Genomic DNA, 19,780 nt, shown 5'->3' on the forward strand with positions numbered 1-19,780 from the left:
TCCTCATCCAGGGCCCAGCTGGCTGGAAGTTAAGCTCATCAGTGGTTAATGTGATCTAGTCCTAACGGATTATCAGCCCTGATCCAATCGGTGGAATTGGGGTTGGTGTACTGAACTGAAGCTAGGGCCTGGCTCTTGGTAGTGCAGCGAAGTGCTGTGTAGAGGCTCAGACCTAACCTACTGACACACTGTACTGAGAGCTGAGGCCATATACCTGCCTGCCTGGCTGGCTGCACTGAGAGCGGAGGCTAGTTGGGTAGGCTGTGTGTATGACTTGATTGCAGAAGGCTCATGGCATGTCTGAATTTGTGGGCATATTAGATAGTCACAGGGCTGTCTGGGGATTATGGGAGGTCAGAGTATATAGGTCAGACTGCAGAGGTCACGGCAGGGTCAGACTTGCCTCGATGAAGTCGTCGATGTGCAGCATTAGGGCCTGGGTCCTACTGATGATGAACTGGTTGACGCAGGCGATGGCATGAGACCTGCAACACCACAACAAGACAACAGAGCTCAACCTCACAGAACCCAAACTCATGTGTTCCCTTTATCAATGCTGCCTCTGTCTGTGTTCCTCCCCTTTCTATCCCCTTTCCACCCCCCAGTCTCCAAACTGGGATCTCAGACACTGATAACGCCTAAAGACAGACAGAGAGAGAGAGACAGTCATCTATAAGCCTGAGGAAAGAGGGATCTGAGAGAACATTTTGGATCAAAGTGCCTGTAAATATAGCGAGATCTGAAAACAACCCCTGGCTACGGGTTGTTTGGAACCAATTAGAAGAGAGGCAAGGTGTTGGCTCCCCCAGGAGTGAGGGAAAGAGGCAAGGCTGTGAGCAGGGAGAGGGAGGAAGGCCCAGTACACTCATACTCTAGGGACTTTTGCTTACCACGGTGCTTCTGCTTGCTTATTGGGGTCTAGGCCGGGTTACTGTAAGGCACTTTCTGACAACTGCTGATGTAAAATAAAAAAATAAAAAAATAGGCTTTATAAATACATTTGGTTTGAGTACCTTATCTTGGGGCTGCTGTGTTTGAAGAACTGCAGGAACTTTGGGATCATAACGTTGAGCGGACGGTCCAACACATCACTGTCCAAGATCTCTGCTGAGTCCTCACAGATCTTCTGAAGAGCGCCAAACGCACCCTGAGAGAAACAGGAGGAGAGAGGGAGGGAGATTTTCTTATTTCACCTTTATTTAACCAGGTAGGCTAGTTGAGAACAAGTTCTCATTTATAACTGCGACCTGGCCAAGATAAAGCAAAGCAGATCGACACATACAACACAGAGTTACACATGGAGTAAACAAACATACAATCAATAATACAGTAGAAAAGTCTATATACAGCATGTGCAAATGAGGTAGGATAATGGAGGTAAGGCAATAAATAGGCCATGGTGGCGAAGTAATTACAACATAGCAATTAAAACACTGGAATTGTAGAATGTGCAGAAGATGAATGTGCAAGAAGAGATACTGGGTGCAAAGGAGCAAGATAAATAAATAAATACAGTATGTGGATGAGGTAGATTGGATGGGCTGTTTACAGATGGGCTATGTACAGGTGCAGTGATCTGTGAGCTGCTCTGAGAGCTGGTGCTTAAAGCTAGTGAGGGAGATAAGAGTCTCCAGCTTTAGTGATTTTTGCAGTTCGTTCCAGTCATGGCAGCAGAGAACTGGAAGGAGAGGCGGCCAAAGGAGGAATTGGCTTTGGGGGTGACCAGAGAGATATACCTGCTGGAGCGCGTGCTTCGGGTTGGGTGCTGCTATGGTGACCAGTGAGCTGAGATAAGGCGGGGCTTTACCTAGCAGAGACTTGTAGATGACCTGGAGCCAGTGGGTTTGGCGACGAGTATGAAGCGAGGGCCAGCCAACGAGAGCATTCAGGTCGCAGTGGTGGGTAGTATATGGGGCTTTGGTGGCAAAACGGATGGCACTGTGATAGACTGCATCCAATTTGTTGAGTAGAATGTTGGAGGTTATTTTGTAAATGACATCGCCGAAGTCGAGGATCGGTAGGATAGTCAGTTGTACGAGGGTATGTTTGGCAGCATGAGTGAAGGATGCTTTGTTGCGAAATAGGAAGCCGATTCTAGATTTAATTTTGGATTGGAGATGTTTAATGCGAGTCTACAGTCTAACCAGACACCTAGGTATTTGTGGGGAGATGTGGGGGAGGGGGGTTAACCAATATGTTTCAGGGCCAGAGAGCCCCCCCCCCCCCAGGTGTTTTAATGTCTATTTATCAGCCAGCCTCAAGGACAGGAGACCATATGGACAGAAAGATGTCATAGTCCATCAACCCTGAGTCAACCTATAAAAACAACAGGTATGAGAAGCCTTCATCACCACATACTGTACCCGACTCACACCCCCCGGTACTGTACCCGACTCACACCCCCCGGTACTGTACCCGACTCACACCCCCCGGTACTGTACCCGACTCACACCCCCCGGTACTGTACCCGACTCACACCCCCCGGTACTGTACCCGACTCACACCCCCCGGTACTGTACCCGACTCACACCCCCCCGGTACTGTACCCGACTCACACCCCCCCGGTACTGTACCCGACTCTCACACCCCGGTACGGTACCCCAACACACCCCGGTACGGTACCCCAACACACCCCGGTACGGTACCCCAACACACCCCGGTACCGTACCCCAACACACCGCATACTGTACCCTAACACCGCATACTGTACCCTAACACATCCCGTACTGTACCCTAACACACCCCGTACTGTACCCTAACACACCCCGTACTGTACCTAACACACCCCGGTACTGTACCCTAACACACCCCGTACTGTACCTAACACACCCCGTACTGTACCCTAACACACCCCGTACTGTACCCTAACACACCCCGTACTGTACCTAACACACCCCGTACTGTACCTAACACACCCCGTACTGTACCTAACACACCCCGTACTGTACCTAACACACCCCGTACTGTACCTAACACACCCCGTACTGTACCCTAACACACCCCGTACTGTACCTAACACACCCCGTACTGTACCTAACACACCCCGTACTGTACCTAACACACCCCATACTGTACCCTAACACACCCCATACTGTACCCTAACACACCCCATACTGTACCCAACACACCCCGTACTGTACCCAACACACCCCATACTGTACCCAACACACCCCATACTGTACCCTAACACACCCCATACTGTACCCAACACACCCCATACTGTACCCTAACACACCCCATACTGTACCCTAACACACCCCATACTGTACCCTAACACACCCCATACTGTACCCAACACACCCCATACTGTACCCTAACACACCCCATACTGTACCCTAACACACCCCATACTGTACCCTAACACACCCCATACTGTACCTAACACACCCCATACTGTACCCTAACACACCCCATACTGTACCCTAACACACCCCATACTGTACCCTAACACACCCCATACTGTACCCAACACACCCCATACTGTACCTAACACACCCCATACTGTACCCTAACACACCCCATACTGTACCCTAACACACCCCATACTGTACCCTAACACACCCCATACTGTACCCAACACAGCACAAGGAGAAACACAACCTGGCCAGGCTGGCCACTTCGGAAATTAACAGCAGGACAAAATGGTGAATTTGACAGTGAAAACATAAAACAGCTAGAGTACAGGCTTATTCATGTGAGAGGCTGTCAGTGTGTGTGATGGAATTCTAGAACGACTACATTAAAGAAAGCTTCCTCTGTAAAAAAGTCACTAGGGGTTCCATAATACAGTGTGACATGCACACAGTCACACACCCAACACAAAACGCCCAAAGCAGGGAGGACAAAAGTATCTGTGTGTCACATATGATCATGTGTCTCAGCAAGACAACTGAAATCTACTCCACAGGAGTGTCTAAGGTAGGTATTACCACTTCACAATGACCTTACGTCCACAACCAGCAAACATCACAGCTATGAATTATATAGATAAAAACACACAAGCCCCTTGAACAGCTCTATTATCTAAACCTGAATAGGAAATTGATGATACAAGCAGCTGATGATGTGTAGTTAATGTCTATACGGGCAAATAATGCAGCAGCCTTGGACCGTCTCTTCCCAGGGAAATATAGATTGAGTTGATGGCAGTGGCTGATACGCATTCAATATGCCGCCACACGTACATCACACACACACACACACACACACACACACACACACACGAGAGGAATCTGATCAGATGCAACAAAGAGCACGGCGACAGTGGTGCTGTCTGAAGGCCGTTTCCATGGAAACCGTTTCCAGGGAGGGAGCTGTTTCCTTCCAGCCAGAATGCTTAGAGAACGAGACGGCGTGGTTAAAGAAAATACAAGGTTTCTGTCATTATGAGAGAGCCAATTGAGGAGCATTCCAACCAAGGTTAAACCAAGGTCAGCAATAGCTTACAAGGAAGTGGACACCTCCAATTGGGATGGAGACTGTGTCGGGCAAAGGTTATGGAGACTGTAGGGCAAAGGTTAAAGTCTTTCTCCAGTCTCCTTTTCAGCTCATTTATCAGCTGATTTCCTTAACATGCCCATCTCAATAGGTGGTCCAGGTATTCTCCACAAGCGAAGGGGTGGGCCTTTCCTCTTTTGTTCTCTATTGTTCCTCAAGCAAGGGGGGAGGCCGATGACATCACAATCCCCATCAGACCAACGGCATGAAGTTTGTGTCTAAAAAACACTATTTTGCTCAAAACATTTATTTTTTACTCTTTAGTGTGTACTTTACAGTATTTATACTTGGGATATTTTTATGTATTTTTTTTGTATTTAAAAAAAATTGCCCTTTTTCTCCACAATTTCGTGATATCCAATTGGTAGTTACAGTCCTGTCTCATCACTGCAACTCCCGTACGGACTCAGGAGAAGCGAAGATTGAGAGCCGTGCATCTTCCAAAACACAACCCAACCAAGCCACACTGCTTCTTCACACAATGCCCACTTAACCCGGAAGCCAGCCGAGTCGCTAGTGCACGATGGTACAAGGACATCCGTGCAGGCCAAACACTCCCCTAATCCGGAAGACGCTGGGCCAATTGTGCACCGCCCATTGGGTCTCCCGGTCGTGGCCGGCTGCGACAGACTGGACTCGAACCTAGAACCTCTAGTGGCACAGCTAGTACTGCGATGCAGTGTCTTGCACCACTCGGGAGAATACATATACATGCCCGTATGAAGTTTGAATCATTCAGATGTTCATTGGCAGAGGACAACTGGTGAAAGTATTGTGGTCAGATGAGACCAAAATGGAGCTCTCTGACATCAACTCAATGTGTTTGGAGGAGGAGGAATGCTGCCTATGACCCCAAGAACACCATCTCCACCGTCAAACATGGAGGTGGAAACATTATGCTTTGGGGGTGTTTTTCTGCTAAGGGGACAGGACAACTTCACTGCATCATTTGACGGGACCATGTACCGTCAAATCTTGGGTGAGAACCTCCTTCCCTCAGCCAGGGCATTGAAAATGGGTCGTGGATGGGTATTCCAGCATGACAATGACCCAAAACACACGGCCAAGACAACAAAGGAATGGCTCAAGGAGAAGCACATTAAGGTGCTGGAGTGGCCTAGCCAGTCTCCAGACCTTAATCCCATAGAAAATCTGTGGAGGGAGCTGAAGGTTCAAGTTGCCAAACGTCAGCCGTCAGAAGATCTGCAAAGAGGAGTGGGACAAAATCCCTCCTGAGATGTGTGCAAACCTGGTGGCCAACTACAAGAAACGTCTGACCTCTGTGATTGCCAACAAGGGTTTTGCCACCAAGTACTAAGTCATGTTTTGCAGAGGGGTAATATACTTATTTCCCTCATTAAAATGCAAATGCTTTTATAACATTTTTGACATGCGTTTTTCTGGATTTTTTGTTGTTGTTATTCTGTCTCTCACTGTTCAAATAAACCTACCATTAAAATTATAGACTGATCATTTCTTTGTAAGTGGGCAAACGTACAAAATCAGCAGGGGATCAAATACTTTCCCCCCCACTGAAGCTGGACAGTCCTTGTAGGAGCCTTGCTGTCAAAATGGGAGGTGCAATGACAATTATGCAAAAGAATGCAAGTCTGCTGAGAGAAAAAGGGGTTAAATAAACAATTCCTTTTAATCTTCCTCTTCCATTCTTACTCTGTTTGAACGCTATGTTCAGACACGACACTGTAGAGTTTACAGAAGTGTCTGAATGCGCACGCACCAGCCAGAGCTGGACCCGGTCGGTAGACACGCACAAGCACCTTCCAACTGCCCGGTCACCATTGAAAAACTGCTCTCCAGCAAAAACCTACATAAAGCCATCAACCAACATCCTATAAGCGTTAGGCGACATCACACACACACCTGATTCGGTCTTTTTATAGAGCGAGGGGTGCAGAGGGAAAAGAGAGAATACAAAGGGGTGACCGAGGAGAGAGAAAGGGGGGAGAGAGAGAGGAGAAAAAGGGGTGACAGAGGAGAGAGAACAGTACAGAAACACAAATGTAACTGCCAAAATAATTGAAACACTTCAGTAAATGAGGGATATTAAAGTATATTGAAAGCAGGTGTGGTTCCTGAGTGGAGAGACTCATCTGTCATCAAGTCAAGATTAGGTCATTCTAAAGTACAAAGGCTGTTTGTTCTGTGTGTCAGATCAGTGAGTAACAAGGAAATGAGAGGATAACGTATGTCTATGCTTTATTGTATGTGAATGCATGTAGGTGTGTGAGCTCCCGTGTGTTTCCTTCAGAACACAGTGATTCTACGCCACACATCTGTTTGGAGGCTACTGTCTAGAGCTGGGCGACAAACACCAAAATCCATTTTGCGATTAATTGGCCCATTTTCTGCTATAACTTCTTAGGGATCAAATCCCGTTACCGGAATAGATCTGACAATATCCGGTGAAATTGCAGAGCGCAAAATTCAAACTACAGAACAATAAATATTTAACATTTATGAAAATACAAGTGTAATACATCAAAATAAAGCTTAACTTCATGTTAGCCGCTGTGTCAGATTTCAAAAAGGCTTTAAGGCGAAAGCACACCATGCGATTATCTGAGGACAGCGCCCGCATACAAAAACATGAAAGACATTTTTCAACCAGGCAGGTGCGACACGAAAGTCAGAAATAGCCAATATAATAAATGCCTTACCTTTGAAGATCATCTTTTTGCAATCCCAAATGTCTCAGTGACATAATGAATGGTCGTTTTGTTCGAGAAATTCCTTCTTTATATCCCCAAAATGTCAATTTATTTGGCGCGTTTGATTCAGAAATACACCGGTTCCAACTCGCCCAACATGACTACAAAGTATCTAATAAGTTACCTGTAAACTTGGTCCAAACATTTCAAACAACGTTTCTAATCCAACCTCAGGTACCCTAAAATGTAAATAATCGATAAAATTTAAGACGGAATAAACTGTTTCCAATACCGGAGAAAAACAACGAGGAGCGTGCTCCTGTTCACACGCACCAAAAGACTAGAGTCCACCTGAGTGACACTTAAAAAGAATAGGACTACTTCTTCATTTTTCAAAAGAAAAACATCTCAAAATTTCTAAAGACTTGACATCTAGTGGAAGACATAGGAACTGCAATCTGGGCCCTAATAAATCAGGTTTCCCATAGAAAAGCATTGGAAAACACAATCGCAAAAAAATTGTTCCCTGGATGGATTGTGCTCGGGGTTTCGCTTGCCAAATCAGTTCTGTTATACTCACAGACATTATTTTAACAGTTTTAGAAACTATAGAGTGTTTTCTATCGAATACGACCATGCATATGCATATCCTATCTTCTGGGCCTGAGTAACAGGCAGTTTACTTTGGGCACACTTAATCCGGATGTGAAAATACTGCCCCCTGCTATAACAATGAACCAGCAAAAAAAATTATAAAAAGAACTGGGCGATCAGGACATAAAGTAAAACAATGAATAACAATGAAATAGACCCATAAACAAAATATTTGAACGGACAATAAGTTCTCATTAGCAGGCAGTGCTCTAGACAACAGAGACAGTAGCCTATGATTAAAAAAAGGTTACCTATTTCATCTAACATATCCAGGGAATGCATGAATGATATTTACATGTGCAACCTGTCAAAATAGGATCCAGAATTATCTGATTTATTTTTGGCTCTTCAGAGAATTTGCCAACATCTTTGCGCATATTGGCCTGCGCTATAGTCCATTATTGACCACCTGAAGAAGTGGAAACTCAAAACACTTAGCTAGATTGCTAACTCTAAATATGATAGTTGCTATAGCCAAGTAGGCTAATTGATTGATCTATCATTAAATGTAGACTAAATGACCAACAAAAACTTTCCAATGCTAGACCTAGGCTAGTGTTGCATGGTATACCGAAACATCTGTACTTTTTCGATACTAGAACGTGGAAAAAAGGTTAGGTTTTTCATGTTGCTAGCCTGCACTGGGAGTCTGTGCAGTATCATGATAACTCCCCATTCACGGTTCACAGAAGTTAACACAGTTGAATAATGCGGCACGGCATGTAGAAATGTTTAAACTGTTCATTACGGTTCACAGAACAATGTCCATACAGGCTACAACACGTTACAATGCATGGAGATACCAGTAGCTTCCAGCTTTGTAGGCTAACACTCCTTGTCATCTTACAGCTGAAGATAACATTACATTTCTACTCAAGTACTTTGTTTGTGATAATATGCTACTTCAAACCAAAAACGTTTTTTAATTCTCTTCGTCACGTCTCGCCATCAGCCAAAGATTATCTATTGCCTCAGCGAACATTCAGTGTGTGAATCACTGTGATGTGAATAGGGCGGACGGGCAGCACCCCTCTTGCATCGTCAATGACTTCATACTGGTTAAAGAGACAGCTTATTTTATTGAAATTGTGCTTCTATGCAAATGTTGATCAGTACAAGTCACAAATGGAAGGTAAACAGATTGTCATGAAATCAGGCAAAACGAGCACAGTAACTTAATGCATTCACACACTTATTGAATATGTATTCACCTGTACTGTGAATAGGCCTAGGCTACATCTTGATTTACCAAGTTTATAGAGATTTACCATTCAAATAAAATGATTACAATTGTTGTTAAGTAGTTAGTTTGGTAATAAAGTCAAATTGATTATATGATTTGCATAATTGATTCATTAATGCATACATGGTTGTCTCTGAAAAAAGTTGATGTAATGTTTTTTTAAATGTTATAATACTGAACTCAAGATGCCAAAAATTGAACAGAGCAGTAGCTGTGGTATAGTTTTGGTATGGAGTATCGTGATGGTATTGAGTACTGTGATACTAAACCTTTTGACACAGTGAGCCATCAGATCCTCTTCACCAGGCTTGAGGGTCTGGGTTTTGAGGGTACCGCACTCTCCTGGCTACAATCATACCTCACAAACCGGACCCACTACATTTCCCTCAGTGGCCACACCTCAGACTCAGCTGCAGTTACACAGGGTGTCCCCCAGGGCTCTGTGCTGGATCCCTTACTCTTCATCATCTACATCCTCCCACTTGGTCGCATCCTCCGTCACTTTAACCTTGACTTCCACTGCTATGCCGATGACACACAGATCTACCTCAGCACCAAATCCCTCCTCAACCACCTCTGACCCACATTGAATCCTGCCTCTGCAATAAAAACGTGGATGCAACAAAACGTCCTCAAGCTCAACAGTGATCAAAACTGAACTCCTCCTCATAGGCACCAAATCCACCCTCACTAAAGACGACACCACGGTCTCTCCCTCCCCCCAACACACACAACCTTGATGTCATCCTGGACACCACCCTCTTCTTTGACCACAACATAAGACTGACTGTCAAATCCTCATTCTTCCACCACCGCAACATTGCAAAAGTCCGGTCCTTCCTCTCCCATCCTGCCACTGAAATCCTCATACAACCATTCATCTCCTCCAGTCTTGACTACTGCAACTCACTACTCTCTGGCATCAACTCAAGCTCCCCCCATAAGCTCCAAATGGTTCAAAACTCTGCAGCACTACTTCTCACCCACACTCTGAACTCCACTGGCTGGCTCCCTGTCTCCCAACGCATGGATTACAAGATCTTCTTTCTGATCTACAGAGCCCTTCAACATCTTACCTGCCAGATCTTCTCCCCTACCAACCCACCACACCAGGCCACCTCGTCATCCCCAGGTCCAAGCTCCAGAGTGTCGGCCACAGGGCCTTCTCCAATATTGCTCGTAGGCTCTGGAACGCCCTCCCTCCAGGCATTTGTGACTCAGAGTCCATATCATTAAACATGATATCGAAGTCAAAATTCTGGTATCGTGACAACACTAGCCTAGGCTACTTGATGCACAGGCTTATTCACTGCAAATGGGGCACTCTGCACCACTCGGGCATCAAAGCGATACTACAGCCTACTCCGGTTGTAAAGTGGTGCCATTAACTCAATATTAAATAGGTGAAAAATGTATGATATTGTCACAGAAAGCTGTGGCTCGCCTTTGTAACTAGAAAACTGTAATTAGGCTTGGGCGGTATACCGTAAATATCGTATACCAGGTTATTTGGAAAAAGCCACAGGATGGTTTTTCCAATAGCGTCAAAATTATTTATTAGAAGTTTTTCTATAAATTGTAATATTTGTAGATACTTTAAGTCACCTTGTGCAACTTCTGCAGTCAACTTGCGTTCTGCAATTTACCCGTCACATTTTAAATGACGAAGCTTACCGTAGTTCCCCAGAACAGTTGAGCCAGTCACATGTCTGTTTGTAAATAGCACAACGGAAGAAAGCGAGCTGGTGAGTCCATAGCGTTCTATATCTATCGGCGAGTCTCTGGTGTGCGGCGCACGAGGAGATGAAGTTACACTTTTATGCAATTCACTACTAAATGTTTGCCATCAGATATCTAATAATGGCTTTCTGCCAGGAGTAAGAGCTCTGGATGAGTTCTGTACAGATGCCATTTTTTCTCTGCTCTTCCTACTAGCGAAATCCTGGTATGAGAGGACAGTACAACAATATGAAAATCTGGATACTGCCCAAGCCTAACAGTAATTGCTTTGTAAAAGTGTATTTTTCCCGCAATTGCATTTCAGGGAACGGTCATATGCTTGTCAGAATGCATCTCCCCCTCCTCCATGCTCACAGTGGGGAGAGGGAGTGAGAGTGGCTCGCTCACACAGCAGCCGACAGCGAAACGAGGACAGGCTGATACTTTTATAGCAGGAATCAACATAACGCATAGGCTATTACTGTTGACCAAATAATGGTTTTAGAACAATCTACAGGAGCGTTGGGTAGCAAAATCATAGAAAATGAATGCCGGTGTAGGTCATTTTCAGTTTATCGTCCCAGCTCTACTGCTGTCCCGTGTGTATGTGCAGAAGAATTGTATGCGTGTGTCACCATCAATCAGCTCATTTGTGGTGCGGCTTCATATTTAGTGCTGCTGGCAAGTCGTCAGGGGCCAACCCAAAGAATTCTGGGATGGCTATTTTAGGAGCTGTTACAAGGGAGCGTTTACCGAAGATGCAACTCTGCATGAGCAGCATGCAGCGTCAGGCTTCATGCAAAGTATGACACTCCCATCAAATGTATGATTTAAATAGGGTATCCTCCATGCAAACACACTCCATTTATTCCTTCATGGAGATTTCTTACCCCCTCCACACCAGCCACATGCACACCCTTTACCAGACTTGAATATCTATGAGTGCAACACACATGTTCAGCAGGGCCACATGATGGATGTCCCTGGTGTGTTCTGTTCTACAGAGAGAGGGCTATAACTCGGTTAGGACACACCCATAACTCCAGGCTTGTCAGTTTAGAGCAGGACTGCCCAATTCCGGTCCTGGAGGGCAGAAACACTTCTGGTTTTCATCCTCGCCTTGTAATAAGGGACTAACTCAAACCTTGGACTCCAGGTGAGTGTAATTAACTAACAGGTGGAAACAAAAAACAGAAGTGTTTCGGCCCTCCAGGACCAGAATTGGGCCACCGTGGTGTAGAAACAGGGCTGAGAGAGGGCTGGCTGACCAACCAAGAGCAGAAAGAGTAAGACTTGGTCCTAAAAATGTCCATCCAACATGGCATCATGACACATCAACCGAATTGATTAAGATCACAAATCTGACTGATGGATGAAGCACAGATGTGCTGTGTCAACTAGGAGAGACATCTAAAAATTATTGAGAGGAGTCTGTGTTATGTTAGTACTGCTAATAGCAGGGCAACCACCCAACACTGAGTTATCACTAAGTGCTAAGAATATTCCCCTAAAAAAGAACACCACTCTGATGATGCGTTGTCTTGCTCGTTACGAAAGCCAGTATTCTGGGAAATGGTGTGAGCCAGTCAGGAAACAAGGTCAGATGATGTTCACTGGTTTATGTATATACACACACAGCGCATTCGGAAAGTATTCAGACACCTTGACTTTTTACACATTTTGTTACAGCCTTTTTCTAAAATTGATTAAATAGTTTCTCCCCTCAATCTACACACAATACCCCATAATGACAAAGCAAAAATAGACTCTTGGAAATGATTGCAAATTTATAAAAAAAAAAAGAAATACACTGAAATATCACATTTACATAAGTTTTCAGATCCTTTACACAGTACTTTGTTGAAGCACCTTTGGCAGCGATTACAGCCTCGTGTCTTCTTCGGTATGACGCTACAAACTTGGCACTACAAGCTTGTATTTGGCGAGTGCCTCCCATTCTTTTCTGCAGATCCTCTCAAGCTCTGTCGGGTTGGATGGGGAGCGTTGTTACACAGCTAGTTTCAGGTCTCTCAAGAGATGTTCGATCGGTGTTCAAGTCCAGGCTCTGGCTGGGCCAATCAAGGACATTCCGAGACTTGTCCCGAAGCCACTCCTGCGTTGTCTTGACTGTGTGCTTAGTGTTGTTGTCCTGTTGGAAGGTGAACCTTCACCCCAGTCTGAGGTCCTGAGCATTCTGGAGCAGGTTTTCATCAAGGATCTCTTTGTACTTTGCTCCGTTCATCTTTCCCTCGATCCTGACTAGTCTCCCAGTTCCTGTCGCTGAAAAACATCCCCACAGCATGATGCTGCCACTACCATGCTTCACCTTAGGGATGGTGTTAGGTTTCTTCCAGAAGTGACGCTTGGCTTTCAGGCCGAAGAGTTTAGAAAATCTTGTTTCTCGTGGTCTGAGAGTCTTTAGGTGCCTTTTGGCAAACTCCAAGCAGGCGGTCATGTGCCCTTTACTGAGAAGTGGCTTCTGTCTGGCAACTCCAACATAAAGGCCTGATTGGTGGAGTGCTGCAGATGGTTCTCCTTCTGGAAGGTTCTCCCATTTCCACAGAGGAACTCTGGAGCTATGTCAGAATGGCTATCAGCTTCTTGGTCACCTCTCTGACCAAGGCCCTTCTCCCCTGATTGCTCAGTTTGGCCGGGCGGCCAGCTTTAGGAAGCGTCTTGGTGGTTCCAAACTTCTCCCATTTAAGAATGATGAAGGCCACTGTGTTCTTGGGGACCTTCAATGCTGCAGATATGTTTTGGTACCCTTCCCCAGATATGTGCCTCGACACAATCCTGTCTTGGAGCTCTCCGGACAATTCCTTTGACCTCCTGGCTTGGTTTGTGCTTTTCCAAATCATGTCCAATCAATCAAATTTCCTACAGGTGGACTCCAATCAAGTTGTAGAAACATTTCAAGGATAATCACTGGAAACAGGATCCACCTGTGCTCAATTTCTAGTAGCACAGCAAAAGGTCTGAATACTTATGTAAAGTAGGTATCCGTTTTTTAAATAAATGTACAAAAATGCCTGAACTTGTTTTCGCTTTGTCGTTATGGGGTATTGTGTGTAGATTGAGGGTAAAAATGTAATCAATTAATTTTAGAGTAAGGCTGTAAGGTAACAAAATGTGTAAGAAGTATTTGTATGAACAAAAATAAAAAACACAACAACTTAAGATCTTACTGAGTCACAGTTCATAAGGAAATCAGTCAATTTAAATAAATTCCTCCGTGAAGAGCACACTTCTCCAGCGTGCCAGCGGCCATCGAAGGTGAGAATTTGCAGACTGAAGACCATTACGTAGCCGAACTGCGGTCAAGTCAAGACCCTGGTGAGGACAACGAGCACACAGATTAGCTTCTCTGAGATGGTTAATCTATGAGCGATTTCATCAGCAGTCCGAGGCGCTGGTTTGAAAATGATCCCGCAGGTGAAGAAGCCAGATGTGGAGGTCCTGGGCTGGTGTGGTTACAAGTGGTCTGCGGTTGTGAGGCCAGTTGAACCTACTGCTAAATTCTCTAAAACGATGTTGAAGCGGCTTATGGTAGAGAAATGAACATTCAATTATCTGGCAACAGCTCTGGTTGACATTCCAGCAGTCACCATGCCAATTGCACGCTCCATCAAAACTTTACTTCAGCTCATGAAACATGGGACCAACACTTTACATGTTACATTTATATTTTTGTTCAGTATAATAAAATATCTAAACACAGCTGTTTCAAATACAATCTAGGTCTCTCTAATTTAACTTAGCATAGGCATTAACATTTTAATTAGGCCTAAAAAAACATGGCTGTCTAAGAACACCAGGGCCGGCTAAAAGGGATCAAGGCCTAAAAGGAACACCCAAACTGCCAAATGCAGGTAGATTCTGGCATTGGTGGGTAAAATGTCTATTTCACCAGCCACGTTGTAAGGTGGTCAGGTCTCCAAAGTGTGAGCATTTCACTCGCAAGTATGATCACATTTATAGTCAAATAAATTCTGCAGTAGCCGTTTAAAGATTTCTGCCGTTTGTTTCATAGCTGGTAAATGAAAACGCAAAATAACTATGAATCCTATAGCTAACAATATACCACATTACTTCTTACGAGTAATACACTATCGGTCAAAAGTTTTAACACCTACTCATGCAACAGTTTTTCTTTATTTTAACTTGTTTCCACATTGTAGAATAACACATTGAATTATGTAGTAACCAAGTGTTAAACAAATCAAAATACATTTTATATTTGAGATTCTTCAAATAGCCACCCTTTGCCTTGATGACAGCTTTGCACACTCTTGGCATTCTCTCAACCAGCTTCATGAGGTAGTCCCCTGGAATGCATTTCAATTAACAGGTGTGCCTTCTTAAAAGTGAATTTGTAGAATTTCTTTCCTTCTTAATGGATGAGCAAATCACTTGTGTTGTGACAAGCTAGGGGGGTATACAGAAGATGGTCTTTTACCAAATAGGGCTAAATCCATATTATGGCAAGAACAGCTCAAATAAGCAAAGAGAAATGACTGTCAATCATTACTTCAAGACATGAAGGTCAGTCAATACGGGAAATTTCAAGAACTTTAAAAAGTTTCTTCAAGTGCAGTCGCAAAAACCATCAAGCGATATGTTGAAATTGGCTCTCCTGCCACAGGCATGGAAGACCCAGAGTTACCTCTGCTGCAGAGTATATGTTCATTAGAGTTACCACCCTCAGAAATTACAGGCCAAACACATGCTTCAGAGTTCAAGTAACAGACATATCTCAACATCAACTGTTCAGAGGAGACTGCGTGAATAAGGCCTTCATGGTCGAATTGCTGCAAAGAAACCACTACTAAAGGACACCAAGAAGAGACTTGCTTGGGCCAAGAAACATGAGCAATGGACATTGGACTGGTGGAAATGTGTCCTTTGGTCTAGAGTCCAAATTGGAGATTTTTGGTTCCAACCGCCGTGTCTTTGAGACGTGGTGTGGGTGAACGGATGATCTCCGCATGTGTATTTCCCACCGTAAAGCATGGAGGTGGTGGTGCTATGGTGTGGGGGTGCTTTCCTGGTGACACTGTCAGTGATTTATTTAGAATTCAAGGCACACTTAACCAGCATGGCTACCACAGCATTCTGGTTTTGGCTTAGTGGGACTGTCATTTGTTTTTCAACAGGACAATGACCCAATACACCTCCAGGCTGTGTAAGGGCTATTTTACCAAGGAGAGTGGAGTGCTACATCAGAGTGCTACATACGTTAATTTAATAAAAGCTGGATCCCTTCTAGCCATGACCGAGCAGGCCCGCCACACTCCACATTCCCGCTGCGATTCAGCACCACAGCAGAGGAACGAGGACACTCTAGGCAGCCACAAAATTAAGAAATGATATAACTAAATATGTAAATAAAAGAAATTAGTTAAGGCTGGTTCCTTGCTAAAAAGCGTATTTTACAATGATCCTGTGAAATGAGGCATGCGCCATGCATTTATGAAAGCACAGTTCTACTGGATGACATTAATATATGTTATGTTTATTGTAATTTGAACTATCATGGGGTTGTGTCATGTGTGATATACGTGGCTTATTGATAACTCTGTTTCCTACTATAGGCAGTTGGCTGCCTGGTGATGGCAACACTGTAATGCTCCGAAATGAAAAGTTGGCAACGATGTTTTGTTTCCAAGTGCTACTGAATAAGCTCAACTTAAACGCACGATACACATCATTACTGTAGCAATCCATTCCAAACCTTTATACATGACACAGTCGCGGCATACACTACATGACCAAAAGTATATCTGACACCTACTCATCGAACATCTCATTCCAAAATCATGGGTATTAATATGGAGTTGGTCCCCCTTTGCCGCTATAACAGCCTCCACTCTTCTGGGAAGGCTTTCCACTAGATGTTGGAACATTGCTGCGGGTAGTTGCTTCCATTCAGCCACAAGTGAGGTCGGCCACTGATGTTTGGCTATTAGGCCTGGCTCGCAGTCGGCGTTCCAATTAATCCCAAAGGTGTTCGATGGGGTTAAGGTCGGGCTCTGTGCAGGCCAGTCAAGTTCTTCCACACCGATCTCGACCACAGAATTCTCTACAATGTCATTGTATGCTGTAGGGTTAAGATTTCCCTTTACTGGAACTAAGGGGCCTAGCCCGAACCATGGAAAACAGCCCCAGACCATTATTCCTCCTCCACCAAACTTTACAGTTGGCACTATGCATTAGGGCAGGTAGGGTTCACCTGGCATCAGCCAAACGCAGATTAGTTTGTCGGACTGCCAGATGGTGAAGCGTGATTCATCACTCCAGAGAATGCGTTTCCACTGATCCAGAGTCCAATGGTGGCAAGCTCTACACCACTCCAGCCGATGCTTGGCATTGCGCATGATAATCGTAGGCTTGTGTGCGGCTGCTCGGCCACGGAAACCCATTTCATGAAGCTCCCGACGAACAGTTCTTGTGCTGACGTTGCTTCCAGTGGCATGTTTGGAACTCGGTAGTGAGTGTTGCAACCGTGGACAGATGATTTTTAAGCGCTACGCACTTCAGCACTCGGTGGCCCCGTTCTGTGAGCTTGTGTGGCCTACCACTTCGTGACTGAGCCGTTTTTGCTCCTAGACGTTTCCACTTCACAATAACAGCACTTACAGTTGACCGGGACACCTCTAGCAGGGCTGAAATATGGTACATAAATTGAAAGGGTGTCGACATACTTTTGTACATATAGTGTATGTTGATCTTGCCTTGGGCGGCAGCAGAACTGCTGGGATTGGGCCTGACGAACACAATAATTTGCCTCTAATTTACTTGGACCTTGACCTGCTCAAACTGAGCCGCTGGGAAGTTAAAACTGTCCAAATCGTTGAAGCAGCTTGCGATGCGAATCAGCCTCCTTACTTTTTACTCAAGGGTGAACTTGAGGCCGTCTTCACGTTTTGGAGAAAGAATCCCCTCTCGGCAGGTACACTGGAAACTGGAATAATCAACACAATCTTCCAAGTTTGGCCAGTCGGGATACACTTAGCTAAGGTCCCTAATGAAGAACACGTATTTTGCATGAGTGAAAAGAGAAACACACACAACACTAATTTCCAAGCAGCTAGAGGATTTATTAACCTATGAAGTAGCCTATATTTGCCTTTGAAGTTGGAGCACATCGATTGGAATTTCCATCAACGAACAAAAAGCTTTATTTTGCTATGGATTTTTTCTTCCTCCCAGACAATTTGCCTTTGAACAATTGTTTAAAAATCACCTTTTCATTTTTTGGGGGGGGGGGGGGGGGGGGGGGGGGACAAAAGCCGGCATTTACCGGCTAACGGGAATCCTTATTCTAAAATATATATATTTTAAAGAATACTCAATCTAAACACAATACCCAATAATGTCAAAGCGAAAATAGCTTTTTTGACATTTTTATAAATGTATTAAAAATAAAAAACAGATACCTTTTTTTACATAAGCATTCAGACCCTTTGCTATACGACTCGAAATTAAACTGGTGCATTCTGTTTCTGTTGATCATTCTTGAGAAGTTTCAACAACTTGGAGTACATCTGTGGTAAATTCTATTGATTGGACATGATTTGGAAAGGCACACACCTGTCTATATAAGGGACAACAGTTGACAGTGCACGTTAGAGCAATAACCATGCCAGGAGGTCGAAGGAATTGTCCGTAGAGCTCAGAGACAGGGTTGTGTCGAGGCACAGATCTGGGGAAGGGTACCAAAAAATGTCTGCAGCATTGAAGGTCCCCAAGAACACAGTGGCCTCCATCATTCTTACATGGAAGAAGTTTGGAACCACCAAGACTTCCTAGAGCTGGCCACCCGGCCAAACTGAGCAATCAGGGGAGAAGGGCCTCGGTCAGGTAGGTGACCAAGAACCCGAAGGTTACTCTGACATAGCTCCAGAATTCCTCTGTTGAGATGGGAGAACCTTCCAGAAGGACAACCATCTCTGCAGCACACCACCAATCAGGCCTTTATGGTAGAGTTGCCAGACAGAAGCCACTCCTCAGTAAAAGGCACATGACAGCCTGCTTGGAGTTTGCACCTTAAGGACTCTCAGAAACAAGGTTCTCTGGTCTGATGAAACCAAGATGGAACTCTTTGGCCCGAATGCCAAGCGTCACATCTAGAGAAAACCAGGCAACATCCCTACGGTGAAGCATGGTGGTGGCAGCATCATGCTGTGGAGATGTTTTTCAGCAAGGGGAAGATGAACGGAGCAAAGTACAGAGAGAACCTTGATGAAAACCTGCTCCAGAGCGCTCAGAACCTCAGACTGGGGCAAAGGTTCACCTTCCAACATGACAAGGACCCCAATTACACAGCCAAGACAATGCAGGAATGGCTTCAAGACAAGTCTCAATGTCCTTGAGTGGCCCAGCCAGAACCCAATCGAACATCTCTGGAGATCTGAAAATAACTGTGCAGCGACTCCCCATCCAACCCGACAGAGCTTGAGAGGATCTGCAGAGAAGAATGGGAGAAACTCCCCAAACACAGGTGTGCTTAGCTTGTAGCGTCATACCCAAGAAGACTCAAGGCTGTAATCGATGCCAAAGGTGCTTCAACAAAGTACTGAGTAAAGTGTCTGAAAGGTTATGTCAACGTGATATTTCTAAAAACCTGTTTTTGCTTTGTCATTATGGGGTATTGTGTGTAGATTGATGAGGGGAAAAAACAATTCTGAATTTTAGAATAAGGCTATAACGTAACAAAATTTGGAAAAAGTCAAGGGGTCTGAATACTTTCCGAATGCACTGTAGCTATATATATTAGAGAGTATAGCTGTATATAGAGTATAGATGTATATAGAGTAGGGATACTCAACGTTTATCCGACAAGGTCTGGAGCCTGCTGGTTCTGTTCTACCTGATAATTCATTGCACACACCTGGTGTCCGATGTCTAAATCAGTCCCTGATTATAGGGGAACAATTTAAAAATGCAGTGGAACAGGCTTCGAGGTCCAGAGTTGCGTTTGAGGGATAGAGAGTATAGA

At 44.6% G+C, this 19,780-nt stretch overlaps 1 protein-coding gene across 2 annotated transcripts in view; it reads right to left on the reverse strand.

Moving 5' to 3' along the window:
- Positions 1 to 19,780, reverse strand: part of LOC106569531 (transportin-1) — a 52,633-nt gene that overhangs the window by 27,055 nt on the left and 5,798 nt on the right. For both annotated transcript variants that reach the window (XR_006758437.2, XM_014140980.3), the window contains exons 6-7: positions 1,014 to 1,147; positions 404 to 485 (exon numbers count right to left, since the gene is read on the reverse strand). Coding sequence is in view for 1 of the 2 variants with exons in the window: in XM_014140980.3 (XP_013996455.1) it covers positions 404 to 485; positions 1,014 to 1,147 (216 nt within the window). In the remaining variant the exon portion in view is untranslated. The remainder of the gene's footprint in view (positions 1 to 403; positions 486 to 1,013; positions 1,148 to 19,780) is intronic.

The sequence above is a fragment of the Salmo salar genome, chromosome 01, assembly GCF_965601325.2.
Source record: "Salmo salar chromosome 01, fSalSal1, whole genome shotgun sequence".
Classification (NCBI taxonomy): domain Eukaryota; kingdom Metazoa; phylum Chordata; class Actinopteri; order Salmoniformes; family Salmonidae; genus Salmo; species Salmo salar.